The sequence below is a fragment of the Haliaeetus albicilla genome, chromosome Z, assembly GCF_947461875.1.
Source record: "Haliaeetus albicilla chromosome Z, bHalAlb1.1, whole genome shotgun sequence".
Taxonomy (NCBI): domain Eukaryota; kingdom Metazoa; phylum Chordata; class Aves; order Accipitriformes; family Accipitridae; genus Haliaeetus; species Haliaeetus albicilla.
In genome coordinates, this window is record NC_091516.1 from 23,102,659 (window position 1) to 23,122,599 (window position 19,941).

The 19,941-nt window shown below is 38.2% G+C and overlaps 1 protein-coding gene across 1 annotated transcript in view; it reads left to right on the top strand.

The window, feature by feature from the left end:
* CCDC171 (coiled-coil domain containing 171) overlaps positions 1–14,507 on the top strand; it is a 155,933-nt gene extending 141,426 nt beyond the window's left edge. The window contains exons 25-26 of the mRNA XM_069776854.1: positions 12,294–12,503; positions 13,185–14,507. Coding sequence (XP_069632955.1) covers positions 12,294–12,335 — 42 coding nt within the window. The 3' untranslated portion in view covers positions 12,336–12,503; positions 13,185–14,507. The remainder of the gene's footprint in view (positions 1–12,293; positions 12,504–13,184) is intronic.
* Positions 14,508–19,941: the final 5,434 nt, after the last annotated feature.

The following is a 19,941-nucleotide window of genomic DNA, read 5'->3' on the forward strand; positions in this document are numbered from 1 at the left end:
TATTTCAAGAAAGAGAGCTGGGAAGCTTCTATTATTCCCTGCTAAACTGTGGGTTAAACATAAAGGGAACGTCTGTTTGTTCTGAGACTCTGAATTCTCTGAGAAATTTTTAGAGGGGATTAAAGCATAGCTGTGCCTGAATGAGTCTAGCTTAGATACTTAAATGGCGAAGGAACCTATGCAATCCAGATTGTCATCTTCCTGATATTTTCTTGACATTTTAAATGTAGATCCTATAAGGTGTACTGTTGTGAATAATTGTTTTCTTGTTCTGACACCTGCTTGGTTTTGTGTTTCAAGCTAAGTATGTAAAGCACTGTTTATAAGGAGAAAATTCAGTGCTGATCTTCAGGCATTAGCTTTGATAAATAGTTCAAGATGTATAGATGCTACATGTGAGTTGCAGTTCAATAGGCAGGGATGATAGGTGGAAGGATTTTTGTTGGTTTTGTGGTGTTTTGTGTTTACTTTGTACCACTAGCTTACTGTCCAGTTCTCGGGGAAAAAAGAGAATAAGACCTAGGGCAGTGTTTCGAGGAGTCTGCCTCTTCCTTAGCCAGCCTCAGAAATGCATATATGTGCAGCATGCCCCCCACTTACAATGTAGCATGGACAATGCTACATGCACCCTTTTAAAAAAAAAAAAAAGAAAAAAAAAAGAAATTTGTGCTGACATTTAACTGGATTGGTGCTGGAGAATCTGTTTAAGCATAAAACTGTATTTAAAATAGTGGGGAAGTAAGTATTCCCCTCAAAAGATGTACTGTAAGTGTTTGTAAAACTAAATCTCATGTTTAGAGGTTTATGTTTCCCTCTGGATGGCAGGGAGACAACCGATGCCCCACCACCAGAGAATTCAGTGCCAGCTAGCCGGCAAACTTTCCTCCACAGGAGACAACTGTCTCTGATGCTGTATCTCCTTTTAGTCTCTGCTTCTGGTATGCTGACTGGAAGTCAGGTCATGGGAGCACAAGGATGGGTATCATCTCCACCCCTGGTCCCACAGCAGATTTCTCAGCTGTCAGACCTCACCTCACTAGTCCAAGTGGAGGAGGAGTGGATCTTCCGCAGGCCAAAGGGAGATAATGAGAGCGATGAAGAAGGGTAGCTGTAAACCATAGCATACTTTGTGCCTTTCTGGAATTTATAAAATCAGATTGTTTTTCTATTGGTTTGCTCATTCCCCCTGCCTTCTCCTTCAGTTGTGCATGTTTGCATCCTTTTCAGCTGGGGAAAAAAGAACAAACCTTTGCATTCCTTTCTGTGACATTTTTGCAGTAGGGTAATGTGTTTTTGTAGAAATACATGTGTTTACCTAATTCCATTGCCTGATTGCTTGCATTTTGTACTTTAAGCATAAAAGTTAATGCGAGATATGAAAAAAAACCCTTTAAAATACATTAGAGAGTATGACTTGCAGAGATAAAAAGACAGGAAATTCAGAGTTAGGGCATGAAGCATAACACTGTTCTTAACTCTTAATTTTATTCCTGTAATGTTGACATGATTTAAGGGCATGCAGTCAGCAAGTTACATCTTAATGTTTATTTTTATTAGGTTTTACATATTTAAGTCACACTGCTTAATATTTACCCAAAATTTATTTATTTATTTATTGTTGTTGGTTTTAAGTTAGGTATAAAAACTTTTCATGGACGTCTGTGAAACCCACATTATGTAGTGAAGGCACAGTTTTTCCAGTTGATCATAGTAAGGACCTGTTTGCTCCAGAGACTGGGATCCCTGAAGCAGTTTGGCCTGTTGAATAAACTAGTACTTGAACAAATTTTATAAAATTAATTGTTTATAATTTCACAAAAAAATGTGAAATGAGTACACAGTAGGGTAAAGAGCTTGATTGTCATCTAAAAGGATGTTATCGTGATAATAATCTTGATTTTTCAAATAACTTCTGTTTTCTTCAGTTTGTGTGATGGTTCAGTTAAAGAAAGACATTTAGAAACAAATGTGCTTCTTAAACTATGTCTTTCCCATTGTACAAGAATTTCGGTTTTTTGTTGACTTAAACATTTCAGAAATGCTACCTTTTGGAAAGGAAGGACCCTCTTTTTGTTAAGCAATCAATTGACTTTTGGGGTTTTTAATGGAAAGTGGATACCTTTAAAATGCATAGTAAGTAATAAAATTTACTAAAAATATAGGCAAGAATAGTGTGGTTAATCACCAGCAGAGTTTCCCTGCCACATGTGATTATATTAGGAAAGCAAAGTGACATTATGATGATGCAATGATTCAATTTCATGCTTTTTAGATAGTTTAACAGCTTCAGTTCCTACAGCTTTTTAGAGAGGGACCCATGGAACCTTTAAAGCCATGTTGCTTTAAGACACCACACTTTTGGATCTTTTGGATCAACTGAAATTGGCCCATAAACCCATAGTTCACTCAGTAAATGTCACTGCAAAGCTGACATTTCAATACTTGCCTCTCTTAAATTTGTATGTTCGCCAATATTTTGAAAGCCTTTTGTCCTATCTAGGTGTTGCAGGTAATTTGACAAAGAAAGCCCTTGGAGGCCAGAGCCACAATAATTAAATAATTCACTATTTTTTCAGCTTTTGTTGAGTACCAAGGGTCTCATTTGATCACAAAAGGATCAGCTTATGTGGTGGTTATACACTTATGGTCAGGGACCAGTTAGTCTTTCAGACTCAATGTGACATCAAGTTTTCTTTCACAGGGTAAGTAAATGAATTGCACTCTTTTGGGAGCCTGAGCATGTATTGTAACTTAACCAGGACTTTGCAAAGCTTCCTGACACTTAAAGTCATCCAGTTTCATATTAATTTGTGCATGTCAAAACATGCCATTGCTTTAGGAATTTCTAGTTTAATTTAATAACTTACTGAAGTTTACTACACTTTTAACAGATTTTTTTAGAAGAGCATAATCTAATTGGGAGCTCTGAATAAAGGAATTTAAGGTATCATTCTGGAATGTACAAGGCACACCAAGTTACTGAAACCTCCCCGTGTAAAATGATTTTTTAAAGTTGTGTTACAGCTTTCTTGTTTTTCAAAAACCAAAAAGCTGAAGAAACCTCTCTCCAAGTCTCCTTCTATGTTCTTCTTGACTCTTCCGATAAAATTTTTACATGCCTGATGAAAGTTTGTAGTGTTGTATGTGGTGGTGGTTCTGGTTTGGGGTTTTTTTGTTTGTTTGTTTTAACTCTTCTGTGCTTTCAGAACACACAAACACACAATTGGCATATATATATGAAAGGATTCACATAAAATATGATTGGTGTGCAGGAAATAACAGTTCCATTTGCCTAGTGGACTCACTTGAACTGCATGTTCAGCCTCACAGAAAGTAATGACCTAGTACCTGCACTAAGAGTAGCTCTTACAGGCAAATTGTGCTCAGAAATCTAGTAAGTATAAAAAGTTCTGCTGAAGTAATTATTAGATTTTTTTATTTAATTTCAGTCTGAAGTATAAATGTATATATAAATTTGGCCAAACCCAATAGAGACAGTAAACCTAGCTCACCCACACTCAAGTTGTTTATAACTGATAAGCTTGATTCCTTGCCCAGTTAGTGTAATTTGGATCTTGCATTGACAAAAGACCTACATGTTAGCCATCAACTGAAATTGAGCCTAAAATATTTTTTTTTAGGCTATTCAGATATCAACTGATATTTTATAAGCAATACTGCCAGAAAGCCAACTGTTTTCCATGAGCATTACTGTTATAAAAATACCCTTTAGAAATCTGTTTAATATATACTGCTTCAGCTATTGCATGCAATTTATGGGAGAAGGAGTAACTCCCTCCTGAAGTTACTTCAACTAAGTTTTACTGGGGGTGAATGAACATGCTTAGTTTGGATAAGCAAACAGAAGTTTGAAAACTATCCCAAACCTACAGGGAGCCAAATGTACCTCTTGTGAATCTTCCTCTAAGCTAGTTTATGGGGGAAGGGGATGGAGCCTTTATCAGGATTTTGTCTGGGAGGTAGGAGGCTACACATCTGCAGTGGACAGTCCAGAAAATGTACACTACACTGGCCAGTGCTAAAAGGGTGGAACCCTTTGTCCTCCTAATGCATTGATGATTTTAATAATTAACATTCATTTTGAGAAAATGAAGTTGACTAGTAATAGTTCGCTTCTAAGCATGTGGTATAAGTCAGTCATTTTTTGCGCTATAATTAGAGTATCTTTTTAAGAGGCTACTCAGTTTAATACACTTATTTAGATGAACTGATATTTAGATTAGCCTGTAGCCTAACACAAATGCAGATGTTCTTACTCAGCATGCAAGCGTTTGTCTGTATTTTGGATAACAGATTACAATCAGTCTGTTTTTCAAATAGGTGCAGATAGGTTGCATAAACCATGTCTGTATCCAGTTTATGATCCTAATTCTGTTGTCTCTTAAGAGCTAACATCAATCTGCTGTTTGTTAGGGGATGCTAAAGGCTGTCAATTCATGATATCAGCATTTCCCTTCTCACTTCAGGATTATGAACACCAGATTATATTCTCACAACCAAGTGGACTGAAATCACTTTTTGCTCACCTAAAGGTTTTTAGAGAGATCTGCAATGATATTCTCCACTAAGAGGCCTTGTGTGTCCATGGCGCTTCATTTTAAGTCTGAGTAATACCATTTTCCTGCTTGAAATCTGAGTGAGATGTTCGCTACATTTTTTGTCATTGCTGCAAAACTACCCATTTTTGCATCAGCAACCTCTGCCAGAGGTGCGCGAGTTCCAAGTCCTTATGACTTGCTTCTTTTCACCACCTTTCATAAAGATAAGTTGGTTCTGTGTCCTTGCCATAAATTCCTGTCGAGTGAGGTGTCTGCTTTACACCTCAATCAATATATTTCCTTTTTGTTTTTCTTCCTTCATGCTTATGGCTTCTCTTGAGCTTGCACTTTCCACAAACCGGATGTCTGCTTCTCTTTATGAAAATCAGATTTATTGTGTGAAAAAATGCCCTTTCAATGGTTTTTAGAGAGAACTTCAAGAGGACTTGTCCCTGTAGATACGCTGGGAAAGCATAACTTACCTGAACTTGCAACACACCAGAACCTGAAAAAGCTGGATAGTCTTTTGAGTCTTGCATTGCTGGAGTTCTGGTAGTTGAAACCCCTAAGGTCACCAGAAGGCATTTGCTACAGCGACTCCTAATTCCACTGTCCAGACACCAGTGCTCATCCAGACCATTCCACCCTTGGTGCCTCTTCAGCAAAGAGTGCTTGAACATCATCAGTACTTATTGCATATTGGATTTTTAAGGGCCTTTTCTGACCTACTCCACATATTTAATACAAATATACCTGAGAGAAGTAGCGAGCAAACTGGAGTATTCTCAAGGCATCTGTCTGCAAAGTAACAGTGAGTTCCATGTTTGTTCTTGTTGTTATATAAGCTGTCAGGACAATCCTAAAATGTTGATTTCCATTTTTTTAATAGTTCATTTGTTTTGTTAGCTACATAGATTTCTATTTCTGAATATTATTCCTCAAAAATATTGCATATTGGGCAGAAATGCATAGCAAAAATTAATCTCCTGAATGCCTAAAGATTTTTTAATGCAAGAAAGCTGAATCATAAAAGACACTTTCATTGTTCCTAGACCTTTCTCCTTTATGTTGTTAAATGTTACTGTTAGAAATAATTACTTTTTCCCTCTTTCCCCCTTGCATCCATATTGCTGATACAGGATATCTTTATTAATTATAAAGTGATTGAAGTATTTCACAGAATCGTTTTTTCCAAAATGTTCATGATGATTAACTCTAGGATTCTGCATTAAAATCAGTCTTTGGTAAAAGATAGATTAACGCACCACTGGCAAAGGTCTGCTGTCCTTGTCCTGTGTAGTAGCAGAATGCCTAAATTGTAATTGCACCAGTTCAGAGCAAACAGACAAAAGGGAAGGTAGCTAAGCATTTTGCTGTGCGTGAGCAGTTAGAGGGCAAGCAGACACCATGCACCTTGACCACCTATTATGAAGCTTTTTGCTGCAATGTCAAGTGAAAGCGAGTTAATTGGGTGAAGCTGTAGAGCATGTTAGGGGCATGGTAAAGGGTTGCTGTTTGACAGCTGAATGTCAGCAGAAGGTAGTGAAGTGTGGCTGAGAGACAGAGACCTGTCACAAAGTTCATGTGGACTATAGCACAGTTAGGGAGATGAAATGTGGTTCTGTCTCACTTTCTCCCTCATTGCATTCAAGCACCTTAAGATTTCACACTGTATGTGTCAACCCTTGTTCTCTAAGCTGTTTTCTCCTAACACTTCTGCATTCAAATCATCGGACAGAAGATGCTAATGTTTGGCAAAATGAATGTAAATACACTTTTTTCCTTTTTCTGCTAGAGCGGCAGTATACATGCAACTCAGACGGAACTTTGAAGGCTTACGTCAGACAGTCACACTGTCTAGGAATTCAGCTGATGACTGAATATATTTCTCAAGAGAGTATGAAATTTGACACTTTAACTAGTTGGATAGGGACTGTTTTCCCACTAGCACTGGCAGAAGAAAAGGCTAAGTGGGGAGGACCACTTCATGAGCCGCTTGTGCGTCAGCGTGGTGTTGTGAGCGTTTTAGTCTCTGGTTGTAGTCACCTTCTCCTCTTCTTGCTAGAAAGAAGTGAAGAGCTGAGGGGGAACCGTGAGAGAGAGGAATACTGATCTGAGGCAATGAAAAGCTGTGGGAAAACTCACATAGCAGGAAAGGCTTTCTTGGAAGCAAGAGGAGCATCAGTTAAAGATAGCAACAATGTGATACACTGATGCAAAACACAGAGAGGTGTCACAACAGTTTAGTAAGAGCATAGTGTACCTTTCAATGGTCTTTGCAACATGCAGCACAAGTTAAACCAATAGGCATTTGGGTTAGCTAATTAGATTAAAAATAAATAAATAGAAGTGGAGAGACAGTGGTAGGCAGCATGGGCAAAAAGTACTAAAGAATTTGGAAACCTGGATTGAAATCAGTACAGACTGCTCATTTCACCATGAGAGTAGTGCACTGCATAGTTTGCCTAATATTTTGGTATTACTAGTGTAGTGCAGAGAATTTGACCTGAAAATGGGAGACTTCCGTGTGTATTCCAATGGAGCATCTGGAAGAGAAACTTACTATATAGGCTGTATGGTGGATTTTGGCCAAAGTATTTAGAAATAATCAAAATTAGCAATGCAAAACCAAATTATTTGTCTTTAAGCCAAACATTGAAGATAAGGTGTTCATCTGATGTGATAATCCATCCAGTCCTGTGTCTTCTTCAAACATACCAGGTTTAAGTATGTTTGAATAAAACAAGAATACAGCCTCTAGAGTGTGATTTCACTGAAGGCATTAATGCTACGGCATTAGCAAAGCAGAAAAAAAAATTATTTCCAGATATTTCAGACTCATGTGTTTGTTTAAAAACTCCTGAAAGTGGAAGAGGGAATTCTTTGATAATGAAAAAAGCCATTAGTATTGTTGGCTACCAGCACCCAAAGTGTGTTGTGTGTCTACCTTTCTGACTTAATATGTAATGAGTTGGCAGCCCATTGAATTATTCGCTGATAGCAAATTGTTTGCAGAATCCAGGCAGGAGTGCTGACAATTAAAATTTATACCGACTGTTACCGTTTTCCTACTTCGTGTCAGAGCACCAATTTAGTCCTACTGCCTAAGCATACGGAATTGCAAAATCATTGACATGGGAAGCAAACTTTGCAGTTTTGGCCATCTTACATTCCTGCTTTGAAGAAGTTTGTTAACTACCACTGTATTGCGCTGACACCCACTAGTAATACTTCCCATTTTAAGCACCAGTTTCTGATATTTTATTTTTTTCACTGAGAGTGAGAAATGGCTCTTGGAGGTACTTTTAACAGCAAAAGAATGAGCAGCATACTCAAAGTCCATTGGCATTGTCTGGGAAAAGGCAACTCAGTTTTGGAAGTAGTAGTCTACGAAGGGGGCTGTGAATGATCTGAAAATGTGCATCTTTCTCTATAGGGAAATAGGTTTTCCACATAAGTCCTGCAAAATGGTTATCAAATGCAGTGGTTGTTTCTTTAACTCTTACTGGAATTGCTGTTGCTACAGTGAAATGATGCAAGCTACAATGATAACATAGGTGGGAGAAGCTGAAAAGAACATTATTGGCCATTTGATTTGCTGTCTACTGGTATTACTGTGTATATGTATGTTCTAGAGTTGGGGTGAGAGGAATCAGTATTGGAAATCAATTGTGGAGAAATACATCGACTGTTTCCCACTTTCCCTCCATCACTCTCTGCATCTGTGCTCACCTTACATTTCTTCCGACTCTTGAGGGACTGTGCTACAGGCTTTCCAGAGATTTTAGAGGTTGCTGGAATTCAGAAGAAACTACAGCTTGCTCCTCCCTCTGCGCTTCTGTTTGCTGTCAGGCATCCTCACACACCTAAGTGTCCTGTAATCTGGTGATTTCCAGATCACACTTTGGCCTTGTAATTCAATGATTGTCTTTAATTTACCTTGAGATAAAACACTGAACTTATTATTTACTGCACTGCATCATCACACAGGGAACACCCATAACTGAGTCTTTGTAATATGTTGTAACTTCAGTGTTATTCTTTCTGCCCTTTTATTTCATCCCTTACTCGGTCATTTTCTGTTCTGATTCTAGGCAGTTTCATTACTTTCTTACCTCAGTCAAAGCCATATATAAAAGCTTGCTATTCACAATGCAGAAGCCTTAACTCATAAAAACCTTACCACTTTTTATTATTCTGATTTTTTAATAATATAGAATGTTACATGTAATAAGAAAGTGGAAGGGAAGTTTGGGCTACTGTGTTTTGAAATTGAGTATTTGAAAGCAGTTTAAAGTGACTAAAATTAGTGGTGGGAAATGCCAAAATTGGAAGGAGTTATTTTTGTAACATACAAATAGTAGAGGGCAACTGAAAAGTTGTAGTGTGGTATTACAGTGAAAATTGTGGTCCAGTAAAATTATCCTTGTGTAGACTTTGAAGGCTGAAACCATTCTGACTGATTTGTGGCTTCAGCTCTGGTTATAGATTTTACTCCTACCATTGAAGATAAACAGTATACTTCTAACAATGAATTTCTTTATGTAGTTATCTGTTTGCACCACTGTCATAACACATGCACAGTCTTCTAATTCAAAGTGTCTCACTGTGCATATTATTCCACAGGTATTGATACATAAAAGCAAAATGGGGTGTCTTTGATCACAATGTGATGCTTTTGAGTAGGCTGACATTGCAATAAAAGCAGATATAAGGTTATAATACATTATGATATTATAGTATTGCCTCACAATATCATAAATAATAAAGCAACCCACTATAAATCAGTTTTAACTTTGGTAAAACAGCTCATGTATCATGAGACAACCTGTAAACTAGATCCTAAATGTGATCATAGGTTAGTCACAGAAGAAAAGCTGTAGAGAAGAATTATTTTAGAAATCTTTTTCCGTGTCCAATACTAAAAAATTGCTTGAGTTAACTATAGTTTAGAATGCAATTAGTCCATAATGTAGACTAACCTTCCATGTTTTCGTCTTTGGGAAAGCATGTTTTATAAAGTTAGGCTATCAAACTTTGAAAAATGACCGAAGGACATAACCAATTACTATATTGCATAAATATTTTGAAAGCATATTTTTACTAGATATATTGTGTCCTAAATCTCTATTTACCTGATGAAGTGTAACAGTTTAGATGGAATCATTTACAGCTTATCGGGTAAAAAAAAGTGCTATGCTAAAGATTTACCTGAACAGACACCTTATTTAAGATACATAATTCCTCTTTTAAAAATTACCTAAATGCATATTTATATGATGGATTATCATCACATCTCTGGCACAGTCATTTGAGTTTGTCAATTTAATACATGTTTTAGAAAGGTGTCTAAATACAATAATGTTGAAACAGGTCTGTTGGGGAAAATACAACTGCCTTTAAAATTCCTGCGTACAGGTATGTGTTCAAACAATGAGTGTTATAACAGTTCTGAGTATTTTTTCTTCTAACCTATAGAATCCTATTTTCTTATTCATCATGAGTGTATATAATGATATTGGATCAAAACAGTTCTTATGAGTAACAGCCAAGATTTTTTTTTTACATCAATCACATTGCTATTAGATCTGATTTCCCTTCTCTTCAATGAATAGTATTCCGTTCTTTGTAAGAAGTACAGCACAGGATTAACTAAACCACAGCCTTTTTCCCCCAACAGTGAAGCTTTTACTGTAACATAGTCTATTGACTTGCTGCCAATCATTAAGTTTCATACTTTTTTTTTTTTTTGCAACTCTCCAAGGAAATATGATTTCTTATCTCCTTACTGGGATTTTGATGCCATATTCTTCAAAAAAACCCTCACTACATCTGGAAAAGGAGTATTATGAGAGTGTAATTGTAGCATGTGATCTTTGCTCATTGTGATATGCTGATTAATTGAGGTGTTGAAAGCAGTACAAACTAATATGTTTAAATTTGTCTTCAATATTTGTTATCCAGAGTGAAACCTGTTTATAGCTTATATCTTACTGATTCCATTTCTTTACACACAGAATTGTTTTTAGAACATCACAAGTTATTTGCATATTTCAATATTGTCATAATATTTTTTTATGAATGACTCATTTTAGAGAGAATTTTGGCTATGTGGTCAGCTGATTAAAGTGTACAAATAAGAGATTGTTAATTGCTGTAATAAGTGGATGCCTTCATTGAGATCTTGTTTCAGATGTGCTGGTACACATGCAGAAAACCTTGTTTGTGCTTTGCCTTTTTAGTAGTTCCCATTCTGCATAGCATTTAGCCCAGGACTGAAAAGCTAGAGTGTTACAGATCATACTTACCAGTTCTGCTGGTTATCTCATCCTTATCACCACCATAGTTTAGAAAAACTCAAGGCACTACCTTATTTTAACTATAAACTTGAAGTAGTCGTCTAAATTTGCTACTGTATGGGTTCTTAATGAAGGTCTAACATAACCTAGCTGTTTACAGTAGCTGCAATATGGCTTGTGGTGAATCAGGAAATCAAAAGAGTCCATATCAAAGGGAACTGTTGAAGTGGGTGTTAGAGGCAACCATCGATTTTTCTCCAGCAATAGTAACAGAGGAAAGGGGAATCTTTCATGAATGTGTCTTTATACATACAATTGAGTCTGGATTTGTTGAAATATGAATATACACACACCGTTCTGCCTCTGTCTGGATATCTATGAGTATGTATATTGGATGGAATCTGTGCCTCTGTATATATGCATTTCTGCCTCTGTGTGTGTGTGCTTATATATGCACGTATACTCTTCCTGAAATGCTGAAGAGAGAGTGTTTAAAACCTTCAATTATACCGTAACAGTCTTTCAGTATCTTAACTATTGTCTTTTCTGTAATTATACTTTGCATGTGAAGTTTTCACATATTTTATGACCTGATGAAATAATTGATTGTTATTTCCACACGTATATAGTGCATTGGGTAAAATACCTTGGTAAAGGGCAGAAGAGCAATATGGCATTGTGTTTTCTTAAGTTTGTTTATTGTTATGGATATTTAAGGGAATACAGAGTGTCTTTATTTAGCATTTTAAAAATTATTAATGCTCATACACTGATATTACCCATAATCTTTCAAAGTAGGATGCACAATGTTTTGGTGCTGGAAGTTATTTAATGTTGAATTTTAACTGGTCTAACCTTTATAACTGTTTGACTGAATGTCGAAACTCATTGACATATGAATCATGTTCCCCATCAACATACATTCAGTGTATATTCTCTGGCCATCTTCTAACAGGCTAACATTTGAAAAGTGTTAAGTGTTGGATTTCAATTGATGGTAAAATATGTTTAAAAATAAATGAATACCTTCCATGGTTAGCATGGCATATTTTTTCCTAATACAGTGACAGAGAGCCTGTAGAGTAAGTTTGTTTACTTGATTAAAAAACCACACCCTAAAAATTATGATGAAGAGGGCTAAAAGTTTTCTGTAAGTATTTGTAGCACTTCAAATAAAGTAGGCTATTGTTTCCTAGCACTTACTCATGCAGAATACTCTAGCTAATGTCCTTTGTTCCTGCTTATTAAAGATTAATATGTATATTCAGGTACCATATATTTTAAATAAGTGATTGAAACAAGAAGCAAACACTTGCAAATACTTCATATGCATACTTTTGTGAAAGGTGTAATGGAATTATTTTTCTTGCTTGTTTAACAGTAAATGTAGTTTCTTTTTTGTTTTGTTTTTTATTATTACTTTATTTTACTCCAGGAATCAAGGGGGAGTTCAAACATCACCACGGCTTCAAGCTAGGAATTCAGCCTGAGCAGAGCTGTATCCCAGATTTTTTGGCATTGCGAGATGAACCTGACACATCCTGCAGTTTTATGCACAATAGAGCCAGTTCTCGGTCTTCAGTCTATTCCTTCAGCCTGAATGTCACATCCAGTCCCAAAAGAACAATGGAAAATGGATTTTCAGGTTCTTTGTATCAATAATCTTTTAGAAGGAAAAAATTGCATTAATGTAAAATGATGCAATTAAAGTGCAATTTTGTTGCTACCTTTGAATTGTAGTTCAGCGTATGTATTTTTGACATTAATTTTACATTTTTATGAAAATGTGCATTCATATGTTCACATCTCTGCACTTCTCATTCTTTGCATACTGAAGGAGTTATTTTTTTTAACTTTTATTTATTGCAGTTGTTCATTTTTTATGTAGTATATTTTTAAATGTTAAAGAATGACACATTTTGGGTAATTTTCCTCAGTCTTAAAAAAAAAAAAATCAATAAGCCATTTTAGTCTCTATCTATCAAAGTTGTTTCATACTTGTCTATTTTAAAGCAGGACTGCAATACTTTAATAGGATTGAGAGAGCTATTTGAAATGTATGCCAATGATTCCTGTCATTTCATGGCAGCCCTGCCATGGTTCACTGAGCCCCCTCTTTTCTCTTGTCAGCTCAACTGAAGACAAGCATTTAGTTGCAAACTTTAAGCAGGTTGTGCAAAACAGAAATGATGTGACTGCTTCTCTTCCTGCACAATAATGTCACTGCTGGTCAATGTGAGAAGGTCAGGTTGCTCCTTGTAAAGCTACATGATACCACTTGCCTATTTGAACAAGTTAAGTTAACTGCTGAATCTGGTCCCTGCAGGCGCTGAAAACTCACCCTTTTATCAAGTCTGCATTTCATAAGAAAGAAGAACAATTGTGCAGGGAGGATTTCTGATGATATGTTTATGTACTTTATAAGGACAGTTCCCAAACCAGTGTTGCAGGTAATATATTTAGTTTAAGCTGAAAGACTTTAAAGTAATGGCTGTTTTGACCTTCAAATAGACTCCTTTTTTGTTGTTGTTGGTAGGACCCAAGAGTGACGCCCATCTTTGATGCTGACAGAATTTAAAGCAAGGCCATTGCCCTGCATTTTCTGCCTTGTAGCACACAAAAGTAAAATTGTATGTCAGGCCGAGATGTCGGGGAGCTGACAAGATGCCCCAGTGACATTTCAGCTGGAAAGAGCAAGTGTCTTGCAACCAAGTGGTCAAATATCAAATAATAGGTCAAGCAGGAAGGAGCTGAGTTCTAACCACAAAGAGGTTTCTGGTAACTTACTTGACAAGCTTTTGGGCGCTTTGTGGCTTGACAAAGTGATGTTCTGTTGGGTATCGCTAGACAGACTGTTCTTTATCGCCTTCAGAAGATCAGACATTGACATTGATTAAACTCTTTAACCCTTAAAGGTTAAATCCTAGCAGTTTCATCATTGTGAATGAAGAACAAAAGAAAATTTGTAATATACCATTTGTTTTCATATTAATCACTGAACTCCCCAGTGCTATTAACTTTTGATGTGCTATGTAGTTTTTGACAAAAAGATTGAATGCAAAATCTATATAATAGATTGTTTCTCATTATGGGCCAGTGATACATTAGAAAAATAATATTATGCATTATGGAATTTGTAATTTCTTCTAATATGTCAAATGTAGGATTTGATTTTAAAGCCTCTCGACTACTACTGAAATTCCATTTTGGTCAGAAGACAATATTTGCATAGATAATACACCATTTACAGTGACCAAAGTCTTCCAAATACCCTTGTTTTCAGGTACCAGAAAAGCTAAAATAAATCTTAAATTTACAAGAGAAGAACTTTAATCAATAGCTTCAAGCTTTCAGGTATCCCCCTATTGTGCAAGTCCATTGCTTACAGCCATGCTGGGTATGTATGTGTGTATACTAATACAGAGCCCTGTAAAAACAATAATAAATCCTGCAGAACTCTCACATGTAAGAGTTGGCTGATAGAGGAAGAACACTCCTTTTCTTTACGATGATGTATTTAGTCTTGAATACTGAAGAAAGAAGTTTAGTTTCCTTCCAAAAGTCTTGGCTCCCCTCTTTCCTGACAGTGACTATTCCTGGTAAAGGCACTGTATTCTGCTCTCCCAAATAAAATGTCGAAGATCTGTTATATTTGTATGAAGAATGAAAGAATATATTTTACTGAGCATTTTTCTTTCTACTATGCATAGGAGCATGTACGCGCTTTACTTTTTAGAATATATTCTCATGGTACTCTATAGTTTGAGAAAGAAAGTGCCTATTCTTTGCTACATGACCTCAAACTACTGAAGAAACTTTGCAGCATATTTGTCCCTTTCCTATCTATGTGCATGTAGAAACAGAAGAAGAATTCCCTTCTGAAATCTGTATCTTATTGAGACTAGGACTGATCTCCTCCAGTTCCTCCAGTCACTGCTTCAAGCATAGGTTCATGTGATTTCACAGGGGCGATAGCAATGGCAAACTGAGTGTAGTTAATAGGAATAATCTAATGAGCTATCATTTCTCACAAGAACTAGCTTGTATGTTTTCGTTGGAGGGAGGATGTCTACCTCATTTACTCTGTTTAAATATTGACCAACTGCAAGTTACAGACTGTTTTTCTTAAACCCATCTACTTTGAAGAGACTTTGAAATATCTTTTGTTTGGATGTCAGATGTCCCATTTGTAAAGGAAAGCTCCTCTTTCTCATATAGTGAAGAAGTTGTTGAGTAGTAAACCGGCTGGATCATCATTAGTCTAATATTCCTGTGTTGCTTTTCCAGGCATCTGATAAATTGAAATTTGTGACATGCTCCAAATGAATAGAAGAAATCCAGCTGGCAAGATCCTGTGTTAGCAGTTTACAGATGATCCCACCAAAACATTTCTTTCCCTTTTTGGGGGACACAATAAAAATAATGCTTGTGTAAAATGTGGCAACACAGTTCAGTAACAGTAGCTGCCAAAAGAGCATCCTGACTGTTTCATACCATCTGCTCTCTCTGGCTTGCTTTGAAAATAGCAGAGCTTGAGACCTTGATCCTTACTTTCAGAGCTTTTCATGGTTTGGGCCTGGGATTTCAAGAGGACTGCTTCCACTTGGATAATCTCAGCTCCATCATCAGCACTGCTCCATGAGAATAACCAACCACTTTCCTTAGAAGAAAGCCCATGTTTGGTGGGGCTAGAATATTCCCCACATTTTTTGAATGTGGCACAACAAATAATTGGTCACAGATCTGCCTTTTGATCAGTCCCAAAGTTCATAATAATTTATTTTCCCACCAGGCAACTCATCTCTGAAAAGAGATTATGAAATATATGATTTCTTCCCTGCAAAGGGAAGTTTTACAGCTGTTAGTACAAATTGTGTGTGTGCCTGTGTGCACATGTGTGTGTATACATCTCAGCAAAGCATGTGGTTATTGGGCTGACTGTATTATCACTCCACATACTGTAAGCAATTCCTGCTACACCAGTAGTACAGAAGGGCTTTTTGGCTCCCCCTGTCTCCCGCACATGTTTGCAAATTCAGCGCAAGCTTTACTGCCAGTAAAGTTTGATATAGGATTATGGGAGTCTCTTCCATTGCTTGGATACCTTTACCAAATTAACCCAGGACAGCTGAGGTTGGAAGGCGCCTCTGGAGGCCATGTAGTCCAGCGCCCCTGCTCAGAACACAGTCAGCTACAACAGATTGTTGAGCATCACATTCAGTTGGATTTGTATATCTGCAAGGATAGAGTCTCTCTTGACAACCTGTTCCAGTGTTCAATCACACCCAAAGTAAAGGTGGTTTTTTTCTTATATTTAAATGGAATTCCATGTGTTTCAGTTTGTGCCCGTTGCCTCTTGTCCTGTCACTAGACACCACAGGGAATAGTGTGGCTCCATCTTCTTTATTTTGCAGGTATTTACACACGACAAGATCTCTCTGAGCCTTGATTTCTACAGGCTAAAAAATTCACGGCTCTCTCAGCCTCTCCTTGTGTGACAGATGCTCCAATCATTTTGTCAGTCATCTTTGTGGCCCTTCACTGGACTCAATCCAGTATGTCCTTGTTTCTCTTGTACTAGGGAGCTCAGGACTGGAGCCATGTGGTGGGTTGACCCTGGCTGGACACCAGGTGCCCACCAAAGCAGCTCTGTCACTCCCCTGCCTCAGTTGGACAGAGGAGAGAAAATAAAAGGAAAAGCTCTTGGGTTGAGATAAGGACAGGAAGAGATCATGCACCAGTTACTGACAAGGGCAAAACAGATTCAACTTGGGGAAATTAATTTAATTTACCACCAGTCAAATCAGACTGGGGTAATGAGAAATAAAACCAATTCTTAAAACACTTCTACACCCCCCCCCCCGCCTCTTCTTCCTGGGCTTAACTTTACTCCAGATTTTCTCCATCTCCTCCCCCTTGAGCAGCATAGCGGGAGAGGGAATGGGGGTTGTGGTCAGTTCATCATCACATGTTGTCTCTGCCGCTCCTTCTTCTTCACAGGGAGGACTCCTCACTCTTCCCCTGCTCCAGTGTTGGGTCCTTCCCACAGGAGACAGTCCTCCATGAACTTCTCCAACGTGGGTCCTTCCCACGGGCTGCAGTTCTTCACCAACTGCTCCAGCATGGGTCCCTTCCATGGTGTGCAGTCCTTCAGGAGGACACTGCTCCAGTGTAGGTCCCCCACGGGGTCACAAGTCCTGCCAGAAAACCTGCTCCGTGGGCTTCTCTCTCCACAGATCCACAGGTCCTGCCAGGAACCTGCTCCAGCGCAGGCTTCCCACGGGGTCACAGCATCCTTTGGGCATCCACCTGCTCCGGTGTGGGGTTCTCCATGGCTGCAGGTGGATATCTGCTCCACCGTGGACCTCCACGGGCTGCAGGGGGACAGCCTGCCTCACCAGGGTCTTCACCATGGGCTGCAGGGGAATCTCTGCTCCGGCGCCTGGAGCACCTCCTCCCCCTCCTTCTTCACTGACCTGGGGGTCTGCAGAGGGGTTCCTCTCACATTCTGATCCCCCTACTCACTGCAAGTTCCCCTTCTTAAATCTGTTCTCCCAGAGGTGCTGCCACCATCGTTGATGGGCTCGGCCTGAGCCAGAGGCAGGTCCAACTCGGAGTCGGGGAAGCTTCCAGCAGCTTCTCACAGGAGCCACTCCTGCAGCCCCCTCCCCTGCTACCAAAACCTTGCCAGACAAGCCAGTACTCCAGATACGTCATTGCCAGTGCTGAACAGAGGGGAAAGATCACCTCCTTCGACCTGCTGGCAGCTGTCTGCCTGATGCAGCCCGAGGAGACATTTGGCCTGTTGGCCTGCTTTGCCACAGGGGCACATTGCTGCCTTGTGGTCAGCATGGAGCCTGTGAGCCCTCCAGGTACTTTTCTGCCAAGCTGCTCCTCAGCCAATTGGTCCCCAGTCAGTCTTGGTCCCCTAGTCTGTCCTGGTGCATGAGGTTATTCCACCCCAGGTAGAGAGCTTTCTTTTCTCTTTTTGAACTTAATGAAGTTCCTGTCAGCCTATTTCTCTAGCATGTCAAAGACCCTCTGGATGGCAGCAAACACTTCTGGTCTATCAACCACTTCTCCCTGCTTTGTATTATCAGCAAACTTGTGGAGTGTGCACTGGGTCCCGCTGTCCAGGTCATTATTAAACAGTATGGGCCCCAGTATTGACCCCTGGGGTACACCACTAGTGACTGGCCTCCAGGTGGACTTTGTGCCACTGATCACAACTCTTTGAGCCCACCAGTTCAGACAGTTTTGAAACTGATTTACTGCCCATGTATCTAGTCCATATTTCCTTACTCAACAGTGGGCCATTTTGCTGAGTAAAGGGCTCTCAAAATTCCCAAACACCAATAAGTGAAATGCAGTATTTTATATATCCTGTTTGTCAGTTAAGTCAGTTTGATCATTTGATTACTTACAACAGCATCTGATCATACTGCTGTCATCCTATACTTGAAAGGTTTTCCAAGGCTTTAAATTTTCAATATATCTGCATGTTCAGTGGTATACCTTAGCTTCTAAAAATTATTTAAACTCTTTTGAAATAGAAAATTGTTTTAGTAGCATTTTTCTCCTGATGTTTTTTGTTGTTGTTTGGTTGTTCTCTAGTGAATAAAACCCAAGAAGCCCTTGGCAGTGTCACAGTTTGGAACAAATCTTTATGTGAAGAGCACCTTTCTTCCATTGCTGGCAATGAACACCAAGGTTACTGACTGTTTCTCTTTTCATCCTTTTGTTGATTGGCCTTGAAATCCAAACTCACAAAATGAATCTTTTAGGAGATTCTTTCCTATCTTTTCAACTTTCATCTTGCCCAGCATGAACTTACTAGATTTTGCCTAACTTGGCTTTACTTTGGTCTTCAAATCTGATCATTTTTGCACAATCATTTCACATCATGCTCTCTGTATGGCCCAAAAGTGTACCTCAGTATTTATTTGGAAAGTATTCAAGTGTCTTCTTTCCTCTTTGCTGAATATTTACCTAATACAGTGAAATCTACAGTGATCCTTACATATATTAAAGCTAAATTACTTAACCCCCTTATGTACAGTGTTTTGGGATTAAAACTGATATAATTACATTCTCTGATAAGTTCTCTGCCTCTACTGTGACTTCAATTTTACAGATGTTGACTTGGTTTTCTGTTAGGTCTCTGCAAATCATCCTTCAATATCAATGGAAGATGGAAGGTGGCATGCACTTTGTCATGCTAACGTGGGTCTGATCACTGTCATGGTGAGCATCATGTAGGGATTTTGTGCAGTTTATGTAATTTTATATATTGTAGTTCGATGCTAATGTTAAAAAAAAAAGGTTTTTACTTTACAAACCAATTATTCAGCAATGCACATGAAACTGAACCTTTGTCTGCTGTTTCTAGTGTCCACTGACTGATGAACAAAATTGACAAGGACAAATAAAATATGAGGAAGTGTCTGAAAACTAAATTGTTTCCAAGGAATGCTCAGCAGGACGTAGGAAGATCCACTGAATAATCTTTCTTTAGTTCTTTGTTTACCACTTCTACTTTACCATACTTCCTGTCCCTTCATAAGCTAATAGTACTAATAATCATTACTGATATTAGATTGCCTTCTCATGGCTCTACTGTGCCTGATTAAAACTTCAGAAGTTGTTGGATTTTGTTTTGACTAATTCAATGAAAGTCATCAATTAAAAAATGAAGAACATCATTGGATTTACTTTAAGCGCAAGTATTGTGAGCATTTTTGTGTAAGTATCCTTTCTTTTTCATGAAAACTAGACTTTTTAATGTCCCACTGCATAATAGTAGCAGGGAGCTTGTTTAAAATGAAAACAACAATGCTAATTATATTTAATATGTATTTACATTCCTTTTTGCGTGATACACAGCTAACCTGTATAACAGCCCCACTAACTGTTGATGCATAGATGCTTGAATGGTTTAGTTCACAGGAGTGATGTAGTCCTAAAAGTCCTGGCAACAATCATCATAGACTGTGTACTTGTGAACAGTAGTCTGTTAAGTAAGGCATACACCTTTTACGCTTTACAGGGAAAATGCTGTGAGGTGTAAGAATCTGGCACAGATG